General features: G+C 38.3%; 1 protein-coding gene across 6 annotated transcripts in view; it reads left to right on the top strand.

Moving 5' to 3' along the window:
• RPS6KC1 (ribosomal protein S6 kinase C1) overlaps positions 1–19,326 on the top strand; it is a 199,864-nt gene that overhangs the window by 19,015 nt on the left and 161,523 nt on the right. For all 6 annotated transcript variants that reach the window (XM_012459629.2, XM_064383496.1, XM_021677181.2 and 3 more), the window contains one exon: positions 20–140. In XM_012459629.2, coding sequence (XP_012315052.2) covers positions 20–140 — 121 coding nt within the window. The remainder of the gene's footprint in view (positions 1–19; positions 141–19,326) is intronic.

The following is a 19,326-nucleotide window of genomic DNA, read 5'->3' on the forward strand; positions in this document are numbered from 1 at the left end:
AATTTTATTCTCTTTTTAGATAATTGTATGGAAAAGATACAGTGATTTTAAGAAACTACACAAAGAACTATGGCAAATTCACAGAAACTTATTCCGACATTCAGAATTGTTTCCTCCATTTGCTAAAGGAATAGTGTTTGGTAAGTGATTATTTTGAAATTATAATTTTAAAAAGTGATAATTAATTTTGTGTATATACTGAACTTTAATATAACTACACTATGAAGTCAGAAGCCTCTTTACTTATCGAGATAATTCATATTGTTCAGTAAGCACTGGAAATTGTCTCTTCCTGTTCTTGGTATTGTTTTGTATCCCCAGAATATATTTAGTTTTCCCATCAATGAAACAAAACAACTTCAGTTCCAACCAACCAAATAAAAACCCTGTAGGAACATAAGAAAAGGTGATATTCAATTATTCTTATAGTTCTAAAATTCTTTTTTTTAAAAAATTAAGTCTCATTTTGTATATTTCCCCAATACTGTGCTTATAGTATGAATGGTGTGGTTTTCTAGTATTTGCTTCTTGCAACTTCTTTTTGATACCTTAGTATTCTTTTTTTTAACCTCATTAGTTTTCAAATACCTAGGTAACAGTTTTTTATATTAAATTTTCTGTGTCGAAATAATTGGTGTGGTTTCTGTCCCCTGTCTGGATTTTGCCTGGGAGTGTAGAATATTATTCATGTTCTTATATGGACTGGACTTTATTTTTTTTGAAATGGAGTCTTGCTGTGTCAGGTAGGCTGGAGTACAGTGGCACAATCTCGGCTCACTGCAACCTCCACCTCCTAGGTTCAAGTGATTCTTCTGCCTCAGCCTCCTGAGTAGTTGAGATTACAGGTGCCTGCCACCATGCCCAGCTAATTTTTGTATATTTAGTAGAGATGAGGTTTCATCATGTTGGCCAGGTTGATCTCGAACTCCTGACCTCAAGTGATCCACCCGCCTCGGCCTCCCAAAGTGCTGGGATTATAGGCATGAGCTACTGTGCCCAGCCAGAACATTTTATCCTATTATTCTTTGCAACCAATTTCTGCATATGGAATTGCAGAGTCAATGTATATGCACATTTATTTTTCAAACTAGACAATTTTTTTTCAGATTATGAAAGTAGTATATGCAAATAACTCAGATGCTACAGAAAAATACTTAAAAAGTAAATAGAAATTCAACAGTAATACTATCTCCTAGATAGTATAATATTTTGGCATATTATTCTAGACTCTATGAGTGTGTCTGTGGTGTATTTTTGTGCTTATGAATATGTGTATGCCTTTTTACCCATCTCTATATAGAAATCTCAAAAATGGAATCTTGCTATGTATGGTTTTATAACCTGGTTTTATATAACAGTATACTTTTTTTCTTTATTTTTTATATAACAGCATATTATGATTGTCTTTTCATGTCAATAAAAAGATCTACATTACTAATTTTAATATGTATTTAATATTCCAGTTTTTATATGAACTGATTTAGTAACCAGTCTTTTTCTGGTATATTACTTTTGGCCTCTGGCTGTTATAAATAACACCATAGTTAATATCATTATTCAGACATTGCTGAGAGGGGAATTTGTTAAGGGGTCTGCATGTTTTTGTGACTTTTTTTATTTTTATTTTTTGCCTAAGAAGTCTCCGCTGTAATTTTTGTGACTTTTGATGCATGTTGTCTCATGTTTTAAATAATTGTAACATTGTTGTCCTTTATACATTGAAATAACTTTTAAATTATTATTATTTTTTGAGACAGAGTATCACTCTGTCACCAAGGCTGGAGTACAGTGGCATGATTTTACTCACTGTAGCCTTGACTTCCTGGGCTCAGGTGATTCTCCTACTTCGGCTGCCCAAGTAGCTGGGACTATAGGTGCACACCACCATGCCTGGCTAATTTTTCTATTTCTTGTAGAAATGGAGTTGCACCACATTTCCTAAGCTGGTCTTGAACTCCTGGGGTTAAGCAATCTGCCTACCTCAGCCTCCCAAAGTGCTGGGATTATGGGTGTGAGCCACTGTGCCTGGCAGAAAACTTTTAAAGTTTTATAGTTCTAAAATTCTTTTTTAAAGAGGCATGGCAAAGTAAAATAAAAACAAAACACAAAACAAAGTTAGTATCGAAGAATGTACAATAAAAACAAGTTTCCTGCTCCTTCCCACCACCCAGTTTTGCTTCTAGATATAACTGTGTTTTGTTTTTTGGGTATTTATTTCTGTATGTTTAATAAATTTATACCATTTTTTCTTTTGAGACAGAGTTTTCTGTTGTTGCCCAGGCTGGAGTGCAGTGGCGTGGTCTCAACTCACTGCAACCTCCGCCTCCTGGGTTCAAGTGATTCTCCTGCCTCAGCCTCCCCAGTAGCTGGGATTACAGGCACCCACCACCACACCCAGCTAATATTTTGTATTTTTAGTAGATGTGGGGTTATGCCATGTTGAGCAGGCTGGTCTCAAACTCCTGACCTCAAGTGATCCACCCACTTTGGCCTCCCAAAGTGCTGGGATTACAAGCATGAGCCACTGCGCCTGGCCCATTATTTCTTGATTTAACAACTTTTACATACCTATTGACTCACTGCTCTGGTGAGTAAGGATTTAGCTTGTTTACCCTGTTTCTGTGTATTATTACATGATACTTTTAGTTCTTCTGTTGACTCTATTTCTTGTTCTGTAACTATGGACAATATCGCTTGTCTTTGTAAAATGATTCTAATAGCATTTTTGATCTTCCTCCTACCTCTTCAGCTCTTTTCACCACTTAACATTTGAAATCTGTACTTATATTTTAACATTTGTCAAAGGTGATCATATTTATATTCTCTTCAGTAGTCATAATTAAGCTCCCATATGTAATGTATAGAATAATTCTCAAAGCTGGAATTTAATAAGCATCACTTATAACATTATTATTTTTTGAGACAGAGTCTCACTCTGCCACCCAGGGTGAAGTGCAGTGGTGTGATCACACAGCCTCAATCACCTGGGCTCAAGCAATCCTCCCTCCTCAGCCTCCTGAGGGGCTGGGACTTCAGGCGTGTGCCACCATGCCTGTCTGATTTTTTGTAATTTTTATAGTGACAGGTTTTCACCATATTGCCCAGGCTGATCTTGAATTCCTGAGCTTGGGCAGTCCTCTTGCCTCAGCCTCCCTCAGTGCTGGGACTATAAGCATGAGCCATTGCGCCCGGCCTTTTAACATTATTATGACAGAGCAAATATCATTCAGTATAAAGTCAGGTCGTGTACCACAATCACATGTTGTTCTGTGAGGTTCAATTGTTACAGTTACTCTGCCAACATAAGAAAAATGTTTAAGTGAAGTCTCTGTTTTCCTTATACTACATCAGGGAATTGAAATCATGCCACATTTTAGTTTGCTAAATATTTGGACCATACCTTTTGTGATAGCCAGCCTCTAAGATGGCCTCCTATGATTCTTGTTTCCTGGTATTCACACATTTGTGTCTTCCCTTCTGTCTTAGTCTGTGTAGTGTTGCTACAAAGGAATACCTGGGGCTGGGTGACTTATAACAAAAAGAGGTTTATTTTGTTCGTGGCTCTACAGGAGGTAAAAGATGCATGGGGCCGCCATCTGCATCTAGGAAGGGCCTCAGATTGCTTCCACTCATGGCAGAAGGAGAATGGGAGGCTACTATATGGTGAGAGAACAAAGCAAGAGAGAGGAGGAGGTGCCAGGCTTTTTCCAACAACCAGTTCTCTCTAAGGGTGAGAACAAGCAAGCCACTCATGGGACATCCATTCCCATGATCCAAACACCTCACACCAGGCCTTACCTTGAATACTGGGGATCGAATTTCAACATCAGACTTGGTGGGGCCAAACAAACCATATCCAAACCATAATACCCTCCCAGATTGTACCAGGGTTGGTCTGTGTGACCAATAGCAAAAATGATGGTATGTCTCATTCCTCAGATTTTTTTATGAAAGACTGTGGCATCTCTCTTAAGGTGTTCCCCCCGCCGCCCCACCGCCTTTCTCTTTCTCTCATAACTTACTCTGAGGGATACCAGCTTTTCCTATGATAAGAACATTCTGGTAGCCTATGGAGAGGCCCACGTGGTGAGGAACGGGGGCATCCAGCCAAAACCTAGTAAGCACGAAACTTGCCACAGCCATGTGAATAAACTTAGGAGCAGATTCTGCAGTCCCAGTTGAACTTTGAGATGACTGCAGTGTTGACTGACAATTAACAGCAATCTCATGAGAGGCCTGAGCTAGAGCCGCTCAGCCAAGCCACTTTTGAATTCCTGACCCTCAGAGACTGAGTGAGATAGTAAATGTTTGTTGTAGGCCACCATGTTTTGGGATAATTTGTTACACAGCAATAACTACTGAATAGACTTCATAACAAAACTGAAAATATGGATAGTGGTTTTGAAATGAGCTGTGAGCTTTGAGGAGAGTGTTGGTGAGTGCCTGAAGTGCCTTTAAGATGTGATTAATTGGAGCCTTGTGGTATTTGGTAAGACTGTAAGTGAGGATTTGCAAGGAAGTTAGGTAAGTGTTACTGGAAACTGGAGGGAAGATTTCTCTTATGTAGTTGCAGAAAGTTTAGCAACACTGTTACCTACAGTTATGTGGAAAGTTGAAAATGTATCAAATGAACTGGGTAAGCTAGCTGAAGAGATTTCTACCCAGAGTGTTTATAGTATGGTGTTTCTTGTTCATAGTAAAATGTGAGAGAGAGAAACTAAAGGAAGGATTGTTAAACAAAAAGGACCTAGGTCTTGTTTTGAAAATGCTGTCTTTCTGGATAGCAGAGAGTACTAAAATTAAGAAATGACTGCTGATCAAATGTGGCCTGAAGATGAAGCTCAGTGTGAGCTAAAATCTTTCTCAAGACCTCAGAAAGATTGAGTCAGACAAAACCTCTCCAGAGATTAAGGTTGTGCCTTACATATCCTCTCAAATAGTAGGGCTTTGTGGAAGTGTAAGCCTTGGCCAACTGAGCAGAAGCCAAAGCTACAGAAGGGTTTAACTTGAGATTTGTGGCTATCACTTTTGTCTAATTGAGTAAACCCCAGTAAGAGTCACAGGTGACTCCCCCCAGAAAAGTTAAAAGTAATTATATATGCAGAAACATTGTTAGCTTGGACTGACAAGCACAAAAACAGTACAAAGTGAAAACAGATTTTGTCTCCCCCAAATTTTACTGGCAGGAAGGCTAAAAACACTTGCTGTTTTTCATCGAAAAGGAGGTATGACTCAGAGGGTGGAACCAATAGCTCAGAGGGCAGAGCCAGAGCCTTGGAGAATTTATTCCCAGCCTGTGAGTCTTAATCAGAAACTTCTAACATTTCCCTGCTGGATTTCAGAATTACTATGGACCCATTGACTTCTTTGGGTCTCCCATTTACCCCCACTTTGTACAGGAATGTCTATAGCAGTTATCCCATGCCTATCCCACTATTGTATATTGAGTGGGTAGAGGGGAGGTAACTTGCCTATAGTTTCACAAGTTAGGAAGATTGTACTTAAGGAGCTACACTTAAGGAATGACACCTGAAAACCTCAATCACACATGGATCTGACTTACATGATGAAGTTCTGGACTTTGAGTTGCTGCCATAATAGGATAAGACTTTTGGGGACCTTGGAAGGAGGGTGAGTAGATCTTGTATGTGGGTGAGGTATGAATCTTTGAGGGCCAAAGAGTGGTCTGTGGTGGCCAGTTTCCAGGATGGCCCCCAGTGGTTCCTGTCTCCTGGTATTTATGTCCTTGTCAAGTCCCCTCCCACATTGAACCAGGATTAGTCTGTATGACTAGTGACATATGCAGAAGGGATGGTATGTCACTTCCAGGATTAAGTTATAAAGAAGAATGTAGCTTCCATCTTGTGTGCTCATGCTCCCACCTCCCCTCCATGTGTCTTTACATGTTTTGGGGTAAACTGGTTGCTGTATGGTGCGAGCACTCAGGCAGCCTGTGGAGATGAGGGATGTTTCAAACTTACAGAAAATTGCAAGAAGAAGAATAGTACAAGAACACCTGTATACTTTTCAACCAGATTCACTTATTGTTAAGGTTTTATCCCATTTACCTTATCATTTGCTGGTGTCTGTCTTCTTTCTCCTTCCCTCTGTCTCTCTTTTCCTCTATCTCCCCCTCTCTCCCCCAGTGCACACATATAAAATATATGCACATAATTTTACATTATTTTAAGTTTTTAACTTTTCTTTTTTTGAGACAGCGTCTCACTTTGTTATCCAGGATGGAGTACAGTGTCACACTCATGGTTTACTGCAGCCTCGACCTCCAGGGCTCAAGTGATCCTCCCACTTCAGTCTCCCTAAGTGCTGGGATTATAGGTGTGAGCTACCACACCTGGCCATAATTTTTTAATGAGCTATTCCAAATTATAGTCCAAATTTCATGTCCCTTTACTCCTAAGCACTTGCAGTTCTTCACTAAGAATAGGGATATTCTGTTACATCAGTGGACTTCAGTTATCAATTTGAGTAAATTTAATATTGATACAATACTTTGATATAATCTACCATCTGTATTCCAGTTTTGTCAGTTGACCTTTTAATGTCATTTTTCTTCTCTCTGGTATAGGATCCATTCTAGGATTGGTATTTTATTTAGTCACTGTCTTTAGTCTCCTTTAATCTGAAATTTAATATAGCTATTTTTTTTTTTGTTTTTCATTATACTGGCATTTTTGAAGAATACCTTCTCCCCTCTCTATCCAAGCCCCTTACATCTTTTTAAAGAGAGCGATCCTCATTTTAGGTTTCTTGATGTTTTCTCATGTTTAGTTCTAGGTTATGAATTCTTCCTGGCTGGATACTACATAGGTGTCCTCAGAGTATCTCATCTGAAGGCATGGGATGTCTGTCTGCCCCTTTCTGCCCCTCATTAGTGGTATGAATTTGTGTCACTTAGTCAAGGTCTAGCATTTTCCCTGCGCTAATTTCCTGTGGCTGCTATAACAGATTACCATATACTTGGTAGTGTAAAACAATGGAAATTTATTTTCTCACAATTATGAAGGCCAGAAGTCCGAAATCGGTTTCACTGCGCTGAAATCAAGGTGTTGGCAGGGATATGCTCTTTTCAGAAGAGTGACACTGTTCCTTGCCTCTTTCAGCATTTGGTAGCTGTCCATGTTCCTTGGCTTGTGCCAGCATTACTTCAGTCTATAGGATCCTCAACTTGAAACTTCACTCTGCTCCATCGTCATATTTCCCTCTTTGTGAAATTTCCCTCTGACTCTCTCGTTAGGACACTTGTGAGACATTTAGTGCCCATCCAGATAATCCAGGATTATGTCCCCATCTCAGGATCCTTCGTCATATCTGCAAAGACTCTTTTTCCAAATAAGGTAACATTTACAGGTTCCAGGGGTTAGCTTTGGGGGACCATTTTTCAGACTACTACAAAACGTATATTCATTTTTCTTTCTTGAAGCTAATAAGTGACCTTTGGGGAGACTTTTGTGAGATTATGAAAACATCTTGCTTTTCTACAAAATTGTCCCTTGGATTTAACATCCATTAATGATTCTTGTCTGGCCCAATGTGTATATATGATAGTTACAAAATAATGATTTTCAATTCTTGTACCTCTCCACCTTTGCTATTATCCTTCCTTCTCTCTTTATCTGTGTCTCTGTGTTTATGCATCTGTGTTTCTCTGTGTATCTAGCTGTGTATCTGTATCTATATATCTATGTATTGTATCCATGAATCTGTCCATCTATCCCTAATTGATCTGGACTCATCAGAATTCATTAATGCATTTAATTATCTTAATACACAAATTGTCCCAGCTTTGATCAGTAGGAGCCCTTTTAAGCTGGATTCTATATCTTTGTAATTTCACCCCATCCTATTTTCTTTTTTTATTTTAGCACTTCTTATTTTAAGGAATAACAAAATGTTCAGTGCTCATCTTGAATTTATTCTGCTCCTGCCCTGAAATCTTCCATTTCTTCAAGGAGCCCTGGTTGCTTTTTGTGGATAATGGTGTTGAAAACTGTGCCACTTATCAGTTTATGGTATTTTAGCTCCAAATCTACCCTTCATTGCCTTTTCAGACCTCCTTTTCCAGCTGTCATGGATGAGCTTAGTCAGTAGAGGGTGTCGGAAGGACACCGTAGGAAGCAGTGTTTTGCTGTGCTTCCGTTCCTGTTTGCTCTGTGTTGCCAGTGGCGTATGTGGGATGCCTAGTGGTACTTATTCCCTAGGAAATTTTGTTGTCAGTTATTGCCTGTGGCTCCTTGCCTTCCAGCCTGGATCTGGTTGCACCACAGCACACTTTGCTGCTTGCTATGCTACTCTCGGCCTGTAGTTCCTTGCCCGTGAAGCTCGACCCTCCCATTATTAGAACAGCTATGTCTGGGGCAACCAGTGGGTTACAGCCACATTGTCTCCAGTGAGATCTGAATTCCAGCCTTTGGTTCTCCTCCTCAACCTAGGCATTCCTAAGAGTTGTCTTTTATTTCCTCTTAGTAATTAATACTTTGTAAATAGTTAATAATTCTTTATAAGTCTCCCTATTCAAGTCACTGTGTGGATTTCACTTTCTGTCTGGACCTTGGCTGCTACAGAAATCACTACCTGGACAGTAGGTATGCTCCTTGCAACTTGCTTCTAAACTTTTTTTACCAGCCAGAATTAGGAAATGTAATACATTTATCTATATGCATAGGTGTAATGCACACATTTACACATACCTCTAATCATTTGCAAACCTACATATATATGTGCATATATATTATATAAACACACATATATTTTAGAATTGTTTATAATAGCTTTAGTGAATCACAGTTTTATATGTTCAGTTGTATGTTTCGTTCTTTGTACTTTCCTCCCAACCCCTGGTTTTAGGTTTCTGGTCTTGACTAGAAATGTCTTCTAATGTCTACATGTTTTACAAGATGATTATTATAGTAAGAGGTTAAAGAAAGTTTAAAAAAATAATTATTGAGGAATTTATTTAAACAGGATGTCAGGTGATGTTTTACTTGTTTTTACAGATGAAATGAACTTATAAGATCACTTGTTAGATAACCCACCTTTTTCTCAATGAAGTTGAACTATTATCTGTATTATGTATAGACTTCATATGAGTTTTAATTAATTAAAGATTTTCTCTTTTGTGGCATTTATTTGTCTATTCTTATATAAATACCTATTTTTATATCACATTGATTTTTGTGCAGTGGCTTTACAGAGTATGTTCTGATAGCTAGTACCAGCTGTATTTCTCCTCAACATTGGGGAAATTGTTGCCTTTCAAGATCAGCCTGGAGTTCCTGGGGCTCTTACAGTGATAATTATTGGTTCTAAAAGGCTATGCCAGTTATCTCTTTATTGCTTCTTAGTTTGAAATCTCTTTCTTCATTTCCCACTTGGTTAATGGGTAGGACTCTTTCAGTGTTTTTTTCTTTATGGTGAATACACTGTTAAGCTTAGCAACGGAGGGCTCTTGTTGCAGGAGTGTAGGGGCTTGTCTCCCTCCTTCCAGTGTCCTGTGGATTTTGTTTTGTCTTGCTCTTTTTGCATTGTTGCCAGAGCCATTCTGCTTCGGACATATAATCTCTTGATAAGCTTGCAGGCTGAGCCAGTTTGGTGATCATCTAGCTAAGGACACCAAGGTGCCACAGGCCTCTTGGAGACTGGGCTTCTAACTCTCTGACTCCTTCTGTGTACCAGGAATTCGTCTGTGTATCCACCCTTAGCTTTGGCCTGCTAGCACCCTGCAGAGTTGTTTGCTGTGTCCCGTGTTCCCTCTCCCTGCCAGTACATTTTGGACTCTAGGCCTGGTTGCCCTTCTGGAGCATGGGCTCCTAATAACTCCCTCTCCTTCTGCATGCCTGTCTGCTGTCTTTCCTGCTTTAATCCCAGAAACTTGTTTCCTATGGCCTTCCTGGTGCAGATACTAGGTATCCCATGCCTTGCATTACCTTGCTGGTGAGTTGGTTCCTCACACCATGACTGTGCGCTCACCTGCCAGCCTTGGCATGCTTGAATTCTGGAGGAGTCTTTCCTGCTTTTCTGGCAACTGTGGTTCAACATTGGCTTAGGGAACCTAGCAAACTTTTTTTCCATCCAGTGGCTGTAACCACAGCTTCTCCACAGAGATCTGAATTCCAGCTTTGGGGAAGAATTGCTCCTTCTAAGTTGTTCCTTCTTTGGGTATTCTCGCTCATCCTAGGGTATTCTTCAGAGTTCTCCCTTACCCTAGGATATTCTTCAGCATTCTCTTTTTACCTTTATTGTTACTCCACTCTCATGGCTAATAATTTTTTTTTTTTTGAGATGGAGTCTTACTCTGCTGCCCAGGCTGGAGTGCAGTGGTGTGATCTTGGCTTACTGCAACCTCCACCTCTGGGTTCAAGCAATTCTCCAGCCTTAGACTCCTGAGTAGCTGGGATTACAGGCTACCATGCCCGACTAATTTTTGTATTTTTAGTAGAGATAGGGTTTCATCATGTTGCTCAGGCTGGTCTCAAACTGAGCTCAAAGTGATCCACCTGTCTCAGCCTCCCAAAGTGCTGTGCTGGTATTACAGGCATGAGCCACTGCACCTGGCCTCATGGCTAATAATTTTTTATATTAAACTTTTCCATGTTCAAATTACTGTGTGCTTTCTGTCTCTCGATTGAACCCTATATTGATACTCTGATTTAGGAAGAGTTCTGAATGATCGGAAAGTGATTCTGAATGACCTATTTCCATTGGTTTGTAGTCTACATGGAAGAAGGATTTTTCCAGGCTGATGGCTGGACTGTAGTATTCACTGAACTTGACACTTGTTCAAGTGTCAAGAACATTCTTCAGAATGTTCTATGCTTTACACCTCCTTGAGATCTGGGGATAATATGTAGAGAATCTCACGTAGTGTAGCAACATCAGTGGCATTTGTGCCAGAATGAAGTGATCATCAAAAGCTTGTTGCTATGATTCTTTAATTTTAACAAATATTTAATAGTAACAATTTATGACTTTTAATATCTTGAGATGTACATAATAGAAGTAACTTGGGCACATAATAAAAAGAAATACATTTATGTTTTCTTAGGTGAAAGCAATTGAGGTATGTGGGCAACAACAGGTCAATAGCAATAGAACAATTAGTTTCTGACGGGGTCTTCAATCTATTCTGTTCCCCTACCAAGCATTAGTGAGTTCATGAACTCTTACTATTGTAGGCTGTTAGCATGTGACTGCCTGCTTTTGACCTTGGATCTTTGGCCTGCTTTGGCCATGGTGCTTCACATTTCTGTTGTTTTCTGTTCACAGTTACTATCCAAAATCAGTGGTTCCTCTGTTTTCTTGATATCTTTCCCATTTAAAGATGTATGTGCTCTTTGCCATTGCAACTACTACCTCTTTTGACCACCATTTTGCCGTTCTTTTCTTTTTTTTTGAGATGGAGTTTCGTTCTTGTTGTCCCTGCTGGAGTACAATGGCTCAATCTCGGCTCACTGCAACCTCCACCTCCTGGTTTCAAGAGATCTCCTGCCTCAGCCTCCTGAGTAGCTGGGATTACAGGCATGTGCCACCATGCATGGCTAATTTTTGTATTTTTAGTAGAGATGGGGTTTCACGATGTTGACCAGGCTGGTCTCAAAACTCCTGACCTCAGGTGATCCACCCACCTTGGCCTCCCAAAGTGCTGGGATTACAGGCATGAGCCACCGTGCCCAGCCCCATTTTGCTGTTAATGTGCCTGACAAGCATGTTTATATGCCAAAAATCTATTGTCAGTCATATCTTCTTTGACTAATTTCAGTCCAGCTAACAATTATCTAGAAATTTTATGGGCACATTTAATTCAAGAAGCTTTTGAAAACTGGCACTGAGGATATCATGATGCAAACAGCCCCTCTAAGAAACTTAAGAGTCTTATGGTTGAAGAAGTGAGCATTACGATCCAGAGTTGAGAAAGAGGACTGTTTTAGGATGTGGTATCCTCACTGTCAAGTTTTTAAGGCTTGTGGCACTGTAAATATGAAGATGAAGATAATTTTACAAAGTCGTCAATCTGAGGAGTTTTAAGAATTGTGCCTCTAAACCTATAGCCAGTATTGTTTTCTTGTGTTCTAAAAGTAAGAACCCTCCCTTGCCCTTTAATTATAGTTTTCTCCCTTTCTCTTTGATTCCTTGACAAGACCCTAAGCTGTGTGATCCAAAGACTGCTTCAGTCTTATGAATGTATCTTCAGCATGTGGGACTGTACCTGACATATAAATACTTGAAAAATAAGTGGAGCAAAATGAAAGTATGAGTTAAGATTTAAAAGGTAGAGTAGTTATAGGAAATGATGTCATTGAAAGTCAATCTCAAAGCCAAAATTAAAATGTTTGATTATACCTAGTATGGAGTGATAGATATACAATAGGAAGAGTATAAATTCACATGGTTTTTTTTGGAGGGCAATTTGAAATAAAACTTTTCTATTTTGTTTTTAATTAATTTTCTACACATCTATTCTCATGTCTACATGAGAGAGATATATGAATGAGTATTAGATGTTTTGGTATTAGAATTCCTCTTTATATTCTTAAAAATTATTGAGGACTTCAAAGGACTGTTGTTTATGTGGGTTATAACTATTAATATTTACCATACTAGAAATTTTAAAAATTGTATTAAATAAAATAATACACTACATGTTAACATAAAAGGACATTTTTATGAAAAATGATTCTTCCAAAGCACAAAAGAAATAGCAAGAAGAATAGTATTGGTTTTTTTTTTTTTTTTTTTTTTACAAATCTCTAATATCTGGCTTAATAGGAGATAACTGGATTATTATATCTGTTTCTGTATTCAGTCTGTCGAGATATGTTGTTTTGGTTGAAGTATATGAGTAAAATTCAGGATCACACAGATAATGCAGTTGAAAAAGGGAGGAGTGTTTTAATACCTTTTACAGATAATTGAAGGTATTCTTTGATACACCAAAACTTGATGTGTGGTAATTTCTTAAAGGTTAGTTGCAAATCAGAACTGTGTAAATGAACCTTTTGTACTTTGTAACATTATAATCCATTGGCCTGTCTTAGATTTGAATATATCTTTTACCTGGACATGAGTTTGTAACATCCTGAATTGGTCATTTGAAAAATATTGATTTCCTGAATTATACAGATTTTGTAAATGTTTACCCATTTCATTATACAGTGTTGAAAATCATTAATATCACAGATTTCCAAGGAAAAAATTTTAAAGTATTGGGAAGCTGTTAACTCACAGTGGCTTGACAGCTTGAATTTTATCGCTGATGACAGTACTGTTGGTTATTTTCCTGGAATTGTTAGGCCCATGTTGTTTATGTTTGAGAAAAGATCTGTCAGATATCTAAATCTGAATAGTTATAGTTTATTTCATTTCACAGAATTTAAAAAAGAAATGTTCTCAAGGATTGAGACTTAATAAAGTTAATAATTTTTACTGCTTTATCAAGGACATTCTAAGTGAAACTGGCATTAAATTTCTTTTTCTTTTTTTAAATATGAGTGAGTGGCAGTAAGGAATATAATGATTACGAGTAAGTATAGTTTGGTGGTGTTGCCTTGATTTCATGCTAAGAGGTCAGCGGTTTTATTACCATTGCTTTTAGACCATCAGTGCAAATGTCAGTGCAGAAAAAAAAAATGCAACTGCTTTTGTAGTATTATGAAAATGGTTTGACCTTGTTGATTGCCTGAAAGACCCTTTAGGGACCACCTGCAGTCTGTGGATGACTCAAAGAGAACACACATGTGCACATATAAACACAAGGGTGTTCATTGCAACATTATATTCAGTAGAAGAAAACTGAAAATTGAATGTTTCTCAGTCTATGATTATATGGATGTGCCATAATTTAGCCAAGTAATAGGATTATGGGGCTGTTTGAAATACAGTTGTATGGAAAGATGTCCAAGATATGTTTTTAAGCTAAACAAAACAAATATTGCATATAATCATGTTTAATAAGATCCTTTGTATGTGTAAATAAACATATATGAATCATACCTATATACATTTGTGTAGTGTATATAACCTATGAGGGAGTGGTGGGAGGGATATTTTTACTTTTTGCCTTGCATTTCTATACTGTGGAATTTAACACATTTATCTTTAATGTTGGAGGATACATAGCTGGCTTCTTAAAAAAGAAGGTTGTCACTGGGTGAAAGAGAGTGGCTTTTAAATTGGTTGAAGTTCTTAGCTGTTATTATCAACTGCTAATGAATTATCTTAAACTTTTCTCCACATCCTTCCATGTTATAGAATGAAAGTTTCTTATTAATCTTAATAAGTAAGCAGTTTATCTCTTTCAATAAATGGTACAGTCCATTTGTAATATTTGATAGCTGTAATGAACCTTGTAGGCAGCAGCTGTGGTTATATGGAAGGAATTGTTGGTTAATCATCTACTTTTTTTTTTTTTAAATGAGGCGGAGTCTCGCTTGGTTGCCCAGGCTAGAGGGCAGTGGTGCCATCTCCGCTCACTGCAACCTCTGCCTCCCAGATTAAAGTGATTCTCCTGCCTCAGCCTCCCAAATACCTAGGATTACAGGTGCTTACCACCACTCCTGGCTACTTTTTGTATTTTTAATAGAGATGGGGTTTTGCCATGCTGGCCAGGCTGGTCTCGAACTCTTGATCTCAGGTGATCCGCCTGCCTCAGCCTCCCAAAGTGCTGGGATTACAGGTGTGAGCCACCGCACCTGGCCAGTCATCTAACTTTTTATAGGTCCTCTTACATTTTTAGTAAGTAAACTTCAGCAGCAAAGGAGTTCTCTTGTAATTTACATGTCATCAGATGTAGTTATTGTTGTAGTGGTATGGTGAGAAGTATCTATTTTTTGCAGTCAGATAGATTTAGACCCATAACTTCTGTTCACTATTTACTACCAGTGTGATCTTATACAGATTAACATCTGAGTCTAGTTTTCTTATTGGTAAGGTAAGAATAATAACTTACTGTTCTGACAGTTACATCTGTATTATATTTAGCTCCATGCTAAATGCATATCAGCTAGTGTTAGCTATTATCTGTTGGTCAGTGAGTTTACCAGTCTTCTAACATACCTTACTCTCTTGTGTCTCCTTTAGTTTTGTGCTGCTCCACTGTGAACTTTCTGGTTAGCCTTTCAGAAGATGTCTCTTCTAGGAAGTTTGCCATGCTTCTTTTCATCTGAGTTAGTTGTTCACCTTTCTTGGTTCTTCATCTCATCAGCATAGCACTTAACTTACGTATTTTTCTCCATTTTTTTTTAAATTGACAAAATTTCAAATTTACAGACCCCCCCCACCAAGAGAATAGTATAGTGAACACTTATATACCTTTTTTTTCCAAGTTGATGGATTGTTAACATTTTGCCACACTTCCTGCATTTCTCTCTGTATGTGTATGTGTCTCTCATTTTTTCCTGAACCATTTGAGAATAAAATGCAGATATTATGGTAGTTCATCCCTACTTCCCATATTTCTGCTATGACCGTAATACCATATTACACCTATGAAATTTAACATTGATATAATGCAATCTATGTTCAGATTTCTGTAGTTGTCCTTGAAATGGACAACTTTTAGCTTTTTTTTCTCATTCATAATCATGCCTCTCTTGGTTTGTTTCTTTAATCTAGAATAGTCCTTATTATTATTATTTTTTTGGTCTTTTATGACATTGACATTTTTTAAGAGTGTAGGACAGTAGTTTTGTAGGTTTCACAAGCTATATCTGTCTGATTGTTTTCTCATGAATAGATCATTGTTTGTCGTTTGTTTTGTTGTATCTATCATCAGTATGACTTCCTGTGAGAAAGAGAAAGGCAGCCCCTGATAGCCAAGAACTGGCCAGGCACTATGTTGGTTTGACCTTGGTGTTTTTTAGAGTTGGAATTTGCAGTTAGGCTGCGTTATTCTCCTATCGAACATACACAATTTCATAGAACATGAACATTAGACAAGGTCACTCCATGTCCCTAGATATAGGACAAAAACAAGACCATCCTGTAATCATGTCTGAACACAGATGAAAACATAAATATTTTTCAAGTCACAAAAATGATCAGATATCGTCATCCTGGTTACAGTGGATGACTACCTCTTCTAATTATAGCCTTAGCCTTCATTTTTCCTGCCTCATAGTAAGATTTATTAAAAAATCATAGAATCATAGAATTAGAATTGAGAGAATCATAGAATTACCTCCACTTCCTGACAGCATCCAATCCAGGGCAGAACCTCATTTCCTTGAACCTTTCCCAAAAGTACCTAACACAAGCCAAAACCCTGTAAGTCCTTTCTAATACCCTCTGGTGAAATGCCTCAGTGTTCCCAATGGTATGTATTTTTATTAGTTGAAAGAAGTAATAAATTCAGCTTATTTAACTACAAGTGTGTTCCTAGTGCTTTTGGCCAGAGAGAATTTAATCCACAGAATCTTGACCTCTCTTTTTATTTTGTGAATTAATTTTTGATGTAGTTAAGAATCATCAGCATTAAGCTAAAAGATAATTTCATGCTGGTCAAGGATAAATTTTATTTCTATGAACTAGCTTTTGATGACTAGTGTGCATTTTAAAAAAGTTTAAACTCTGCTATGTAGGAGTTGTTCTAAGTAATGAAAACAACAGAGGTAAGATTAAAGACAGCTTATAAATCAAACAGAGAGGCTTTATTTCTAGTGATTAATGAGCTTAGTTAGAATGTTTGGATTTAATTTCCTCCTCTCTACAGCTTTTAATAAACCATTGTTGGGTAATTGGGGGTAGGGGAGTAGCTTATATATATTACACACACATAGAAATACACATACACAATATATATATATACATACACATAATATAGGTATACCTCAGAGATGTTGCAGATTTGGTTTCAAACCATTACAATAAAGTGAGTCTCACAGAATATTTTCGTTTCCTGGTGCATATAAAGGTTATGTTTACACTATACTGTAGTCTGTTAAGTGTGCAGTAGCACTATGTCTTAAAAAATGTACATACCTTAAGAAATACTATATTGCTAAAAATGCTAGTGATCATCTGAGCCTTCAGTATGTAGTAATCTTTTTGCTGGTGGAGGATCTTGTCTCCATGTTGATGGCTGCTATCTGATGAGAGTGGTGGTTGCTGAAAGTTGGGGTGTTTGTGGCAATTTCTTAAAATAAGACAATAATGAGATTTGCTCTTCCTTTCACAAAAGATTCTTTGACTCACTGACTCTTCCTTTCACAGAAGATTTCTCTGTAGCATGTGATGCTGTTTGATAACATTTTACCACATAGAACTTCTTTCAGTATTGGAGTCAGTCCTCAAATCCTGTGACTGCTTTATCAACTAAGTGTATGTGACGTTCAAAATCCTTTGTTGTCATTTCAACAGTATTCACAGCATCTTCACCAGGAGTAGACTCCTTATCAAGAAACCACTTTCTTTGCTCATCCATAAGAAGCAACTCCTTGTTCATTTAACTTTTATCATGAGATTGCAGCAATTCAATCACATCTTCAGGCTCCTCTTCCGGTTTTAGTTTTCTTGCTATTTCTACCACATCTGCAGTTACTTCCTCCACTGAAGTCCTGAACCTCTCAAAGTCATACATGAGGGTTAGAATCAGCTTCAAAAGTCTTACTAGTATGGGCCGGGCATGGTGGATTATCATGCCTGTAATCCCAACACTTTGGGAGCCTAGAGTAGGTGGATCACTTGAGTTCAGGGGTTCAAGACCAGCCTGGCCAACATGGTGAAACCCCATATATACTAAAAATACAAAAATTAGCTGGATATGGTGGTGCACACCTGTAATCCCAGCTACTCGGGAGGGTGAGACATGAGAATCACTTGATTCTCCTGGGTAGGAGGCGGAGGTTGCAGTGAGCTGAGATCGTGTTTCTGCACTCCAGCCTGGGTGACAGCATGAGACACTGTCTCAAAAAAAAAAAAAAGTTGATAGTTTTACCTTCCCCCATGAATCACAGATGTTCTCCATGGCATCTAGGATGGTGAATCCTTTCCAGAAGATTTTCAACTTATTTTGCTTAGATCCATGGGAGGAATCATTTGTATGGCATCTATAGCCTATGAAATGTATTTCTTAAATAAGGAGAATTGAAAGTACAAAATGACTCCTTGATCCCATGGACTGCAGAATAGATGTTGTGTTAGCTGATGAAAACAACGTTAATCTCCTTGTACATCTCCATCAGAGTTTCAAGTGAACCAGCCAGATTCATTGTCAATGAGCAATAATATTTTGAAAGGGCTGGGCACAGTGGCTCATGCCTATAATCCTAGCACTTTGGGAGGTCGAGGCAGGTGGATCACAGGGTCAGGAGTCTGAGCCTAGCCTGGCCAATGTGGTGAAACCCTGTCTCTACTAAAAATACAAAAATTAGCGGGGCGTGGTAGCATGTGCCTGTAATCCCAGCTACTGAGGAGGCTGAGGCAGAAGAATAGCTTGAATTTGGGAGGCAGAGGTTGCAGTGAGCTGAGATCATGCCACTGCACTCCAGCTTGGGCAGAGCAAGACTCTGTCTCAAAACAAAAAAAGACATTTTTTTTTTTAAAGGAATCTTTTTTTTTTTTCTATGCAATAGGTCTCAACTGTGGTCTTAAAATACTCAATAGGCCATGCTGTTAACAGATGTACTGTCATCCACGCTTTGTTTTTCCACTGATGGAACACAGGCAGAGTGGATTTAGCCTACTTCTTGAGGGCCCTAGGATTTTCAGAATGGTCAGTAAGCATTGGCTTCAACTTAAAGTCACCAGCTGCATTAACTTTTGACAAAAGAATCAGCCTGTCCTTTGAAGTGTTGAAACCAAGCACGACTTCTCCTCTCTATGTATGTAAGTGTTGGATAGCATTTTCTCCCAAAAGAAGACTGTTTTGTCTCCATTAAAAATCTGTTCTTTAGTGTAGCTATCTTTATCAATGATCTTTTCTAGATCTTTTATATAACTTGCAGCAGCCTCTGCAGATCAGCCCTTGCTGCATCACCTTGCAGTTTTATGTTAATGGTGATGGCTTCACTCCTTAAACCTCATGTACCAACCTCTGCTAGCTTTCAACTTTTCTTTTGCAGCTTCCTCACCTCTCTCAGCCTTCATAGAACTAGAGAGTTAGGGCCTTGCTCTGGAGTAGGGTTTGGTTTAAGGGAATGTTGGGGCTGGTTTACTTTATCTATGTCAGCAATAAGTCTGCTTCACTTTCTTGTCATTTGTGTGTTCACTGGAGTAACACTTTTAATTTCTTTTAAGAACTTGTTTTTTGTATTCACAACTTGGCTAGCTGGTGCCAGAGGCCTAATTTTCAGCATATCTTGGTTTGTGTTATAC

The sequence above is a fragment of the Aotus nancymaae genome, unplaced genomic scaffold (genome assembly GCF_030222135.1).
Source record: "Aotus nancymaae isolate 86718 unplaced genomic scaffold, 86718_ANA_hifiasm-v0.15.2.pri h1tg000032l_0, whole genome shotgun sequence".
NCBI classification, from domain to species: Eukaryota; Metazoa; Chordata; class Mammalia; order Primates; family Aotidae; genus Aotus; species Aotus nancymaae.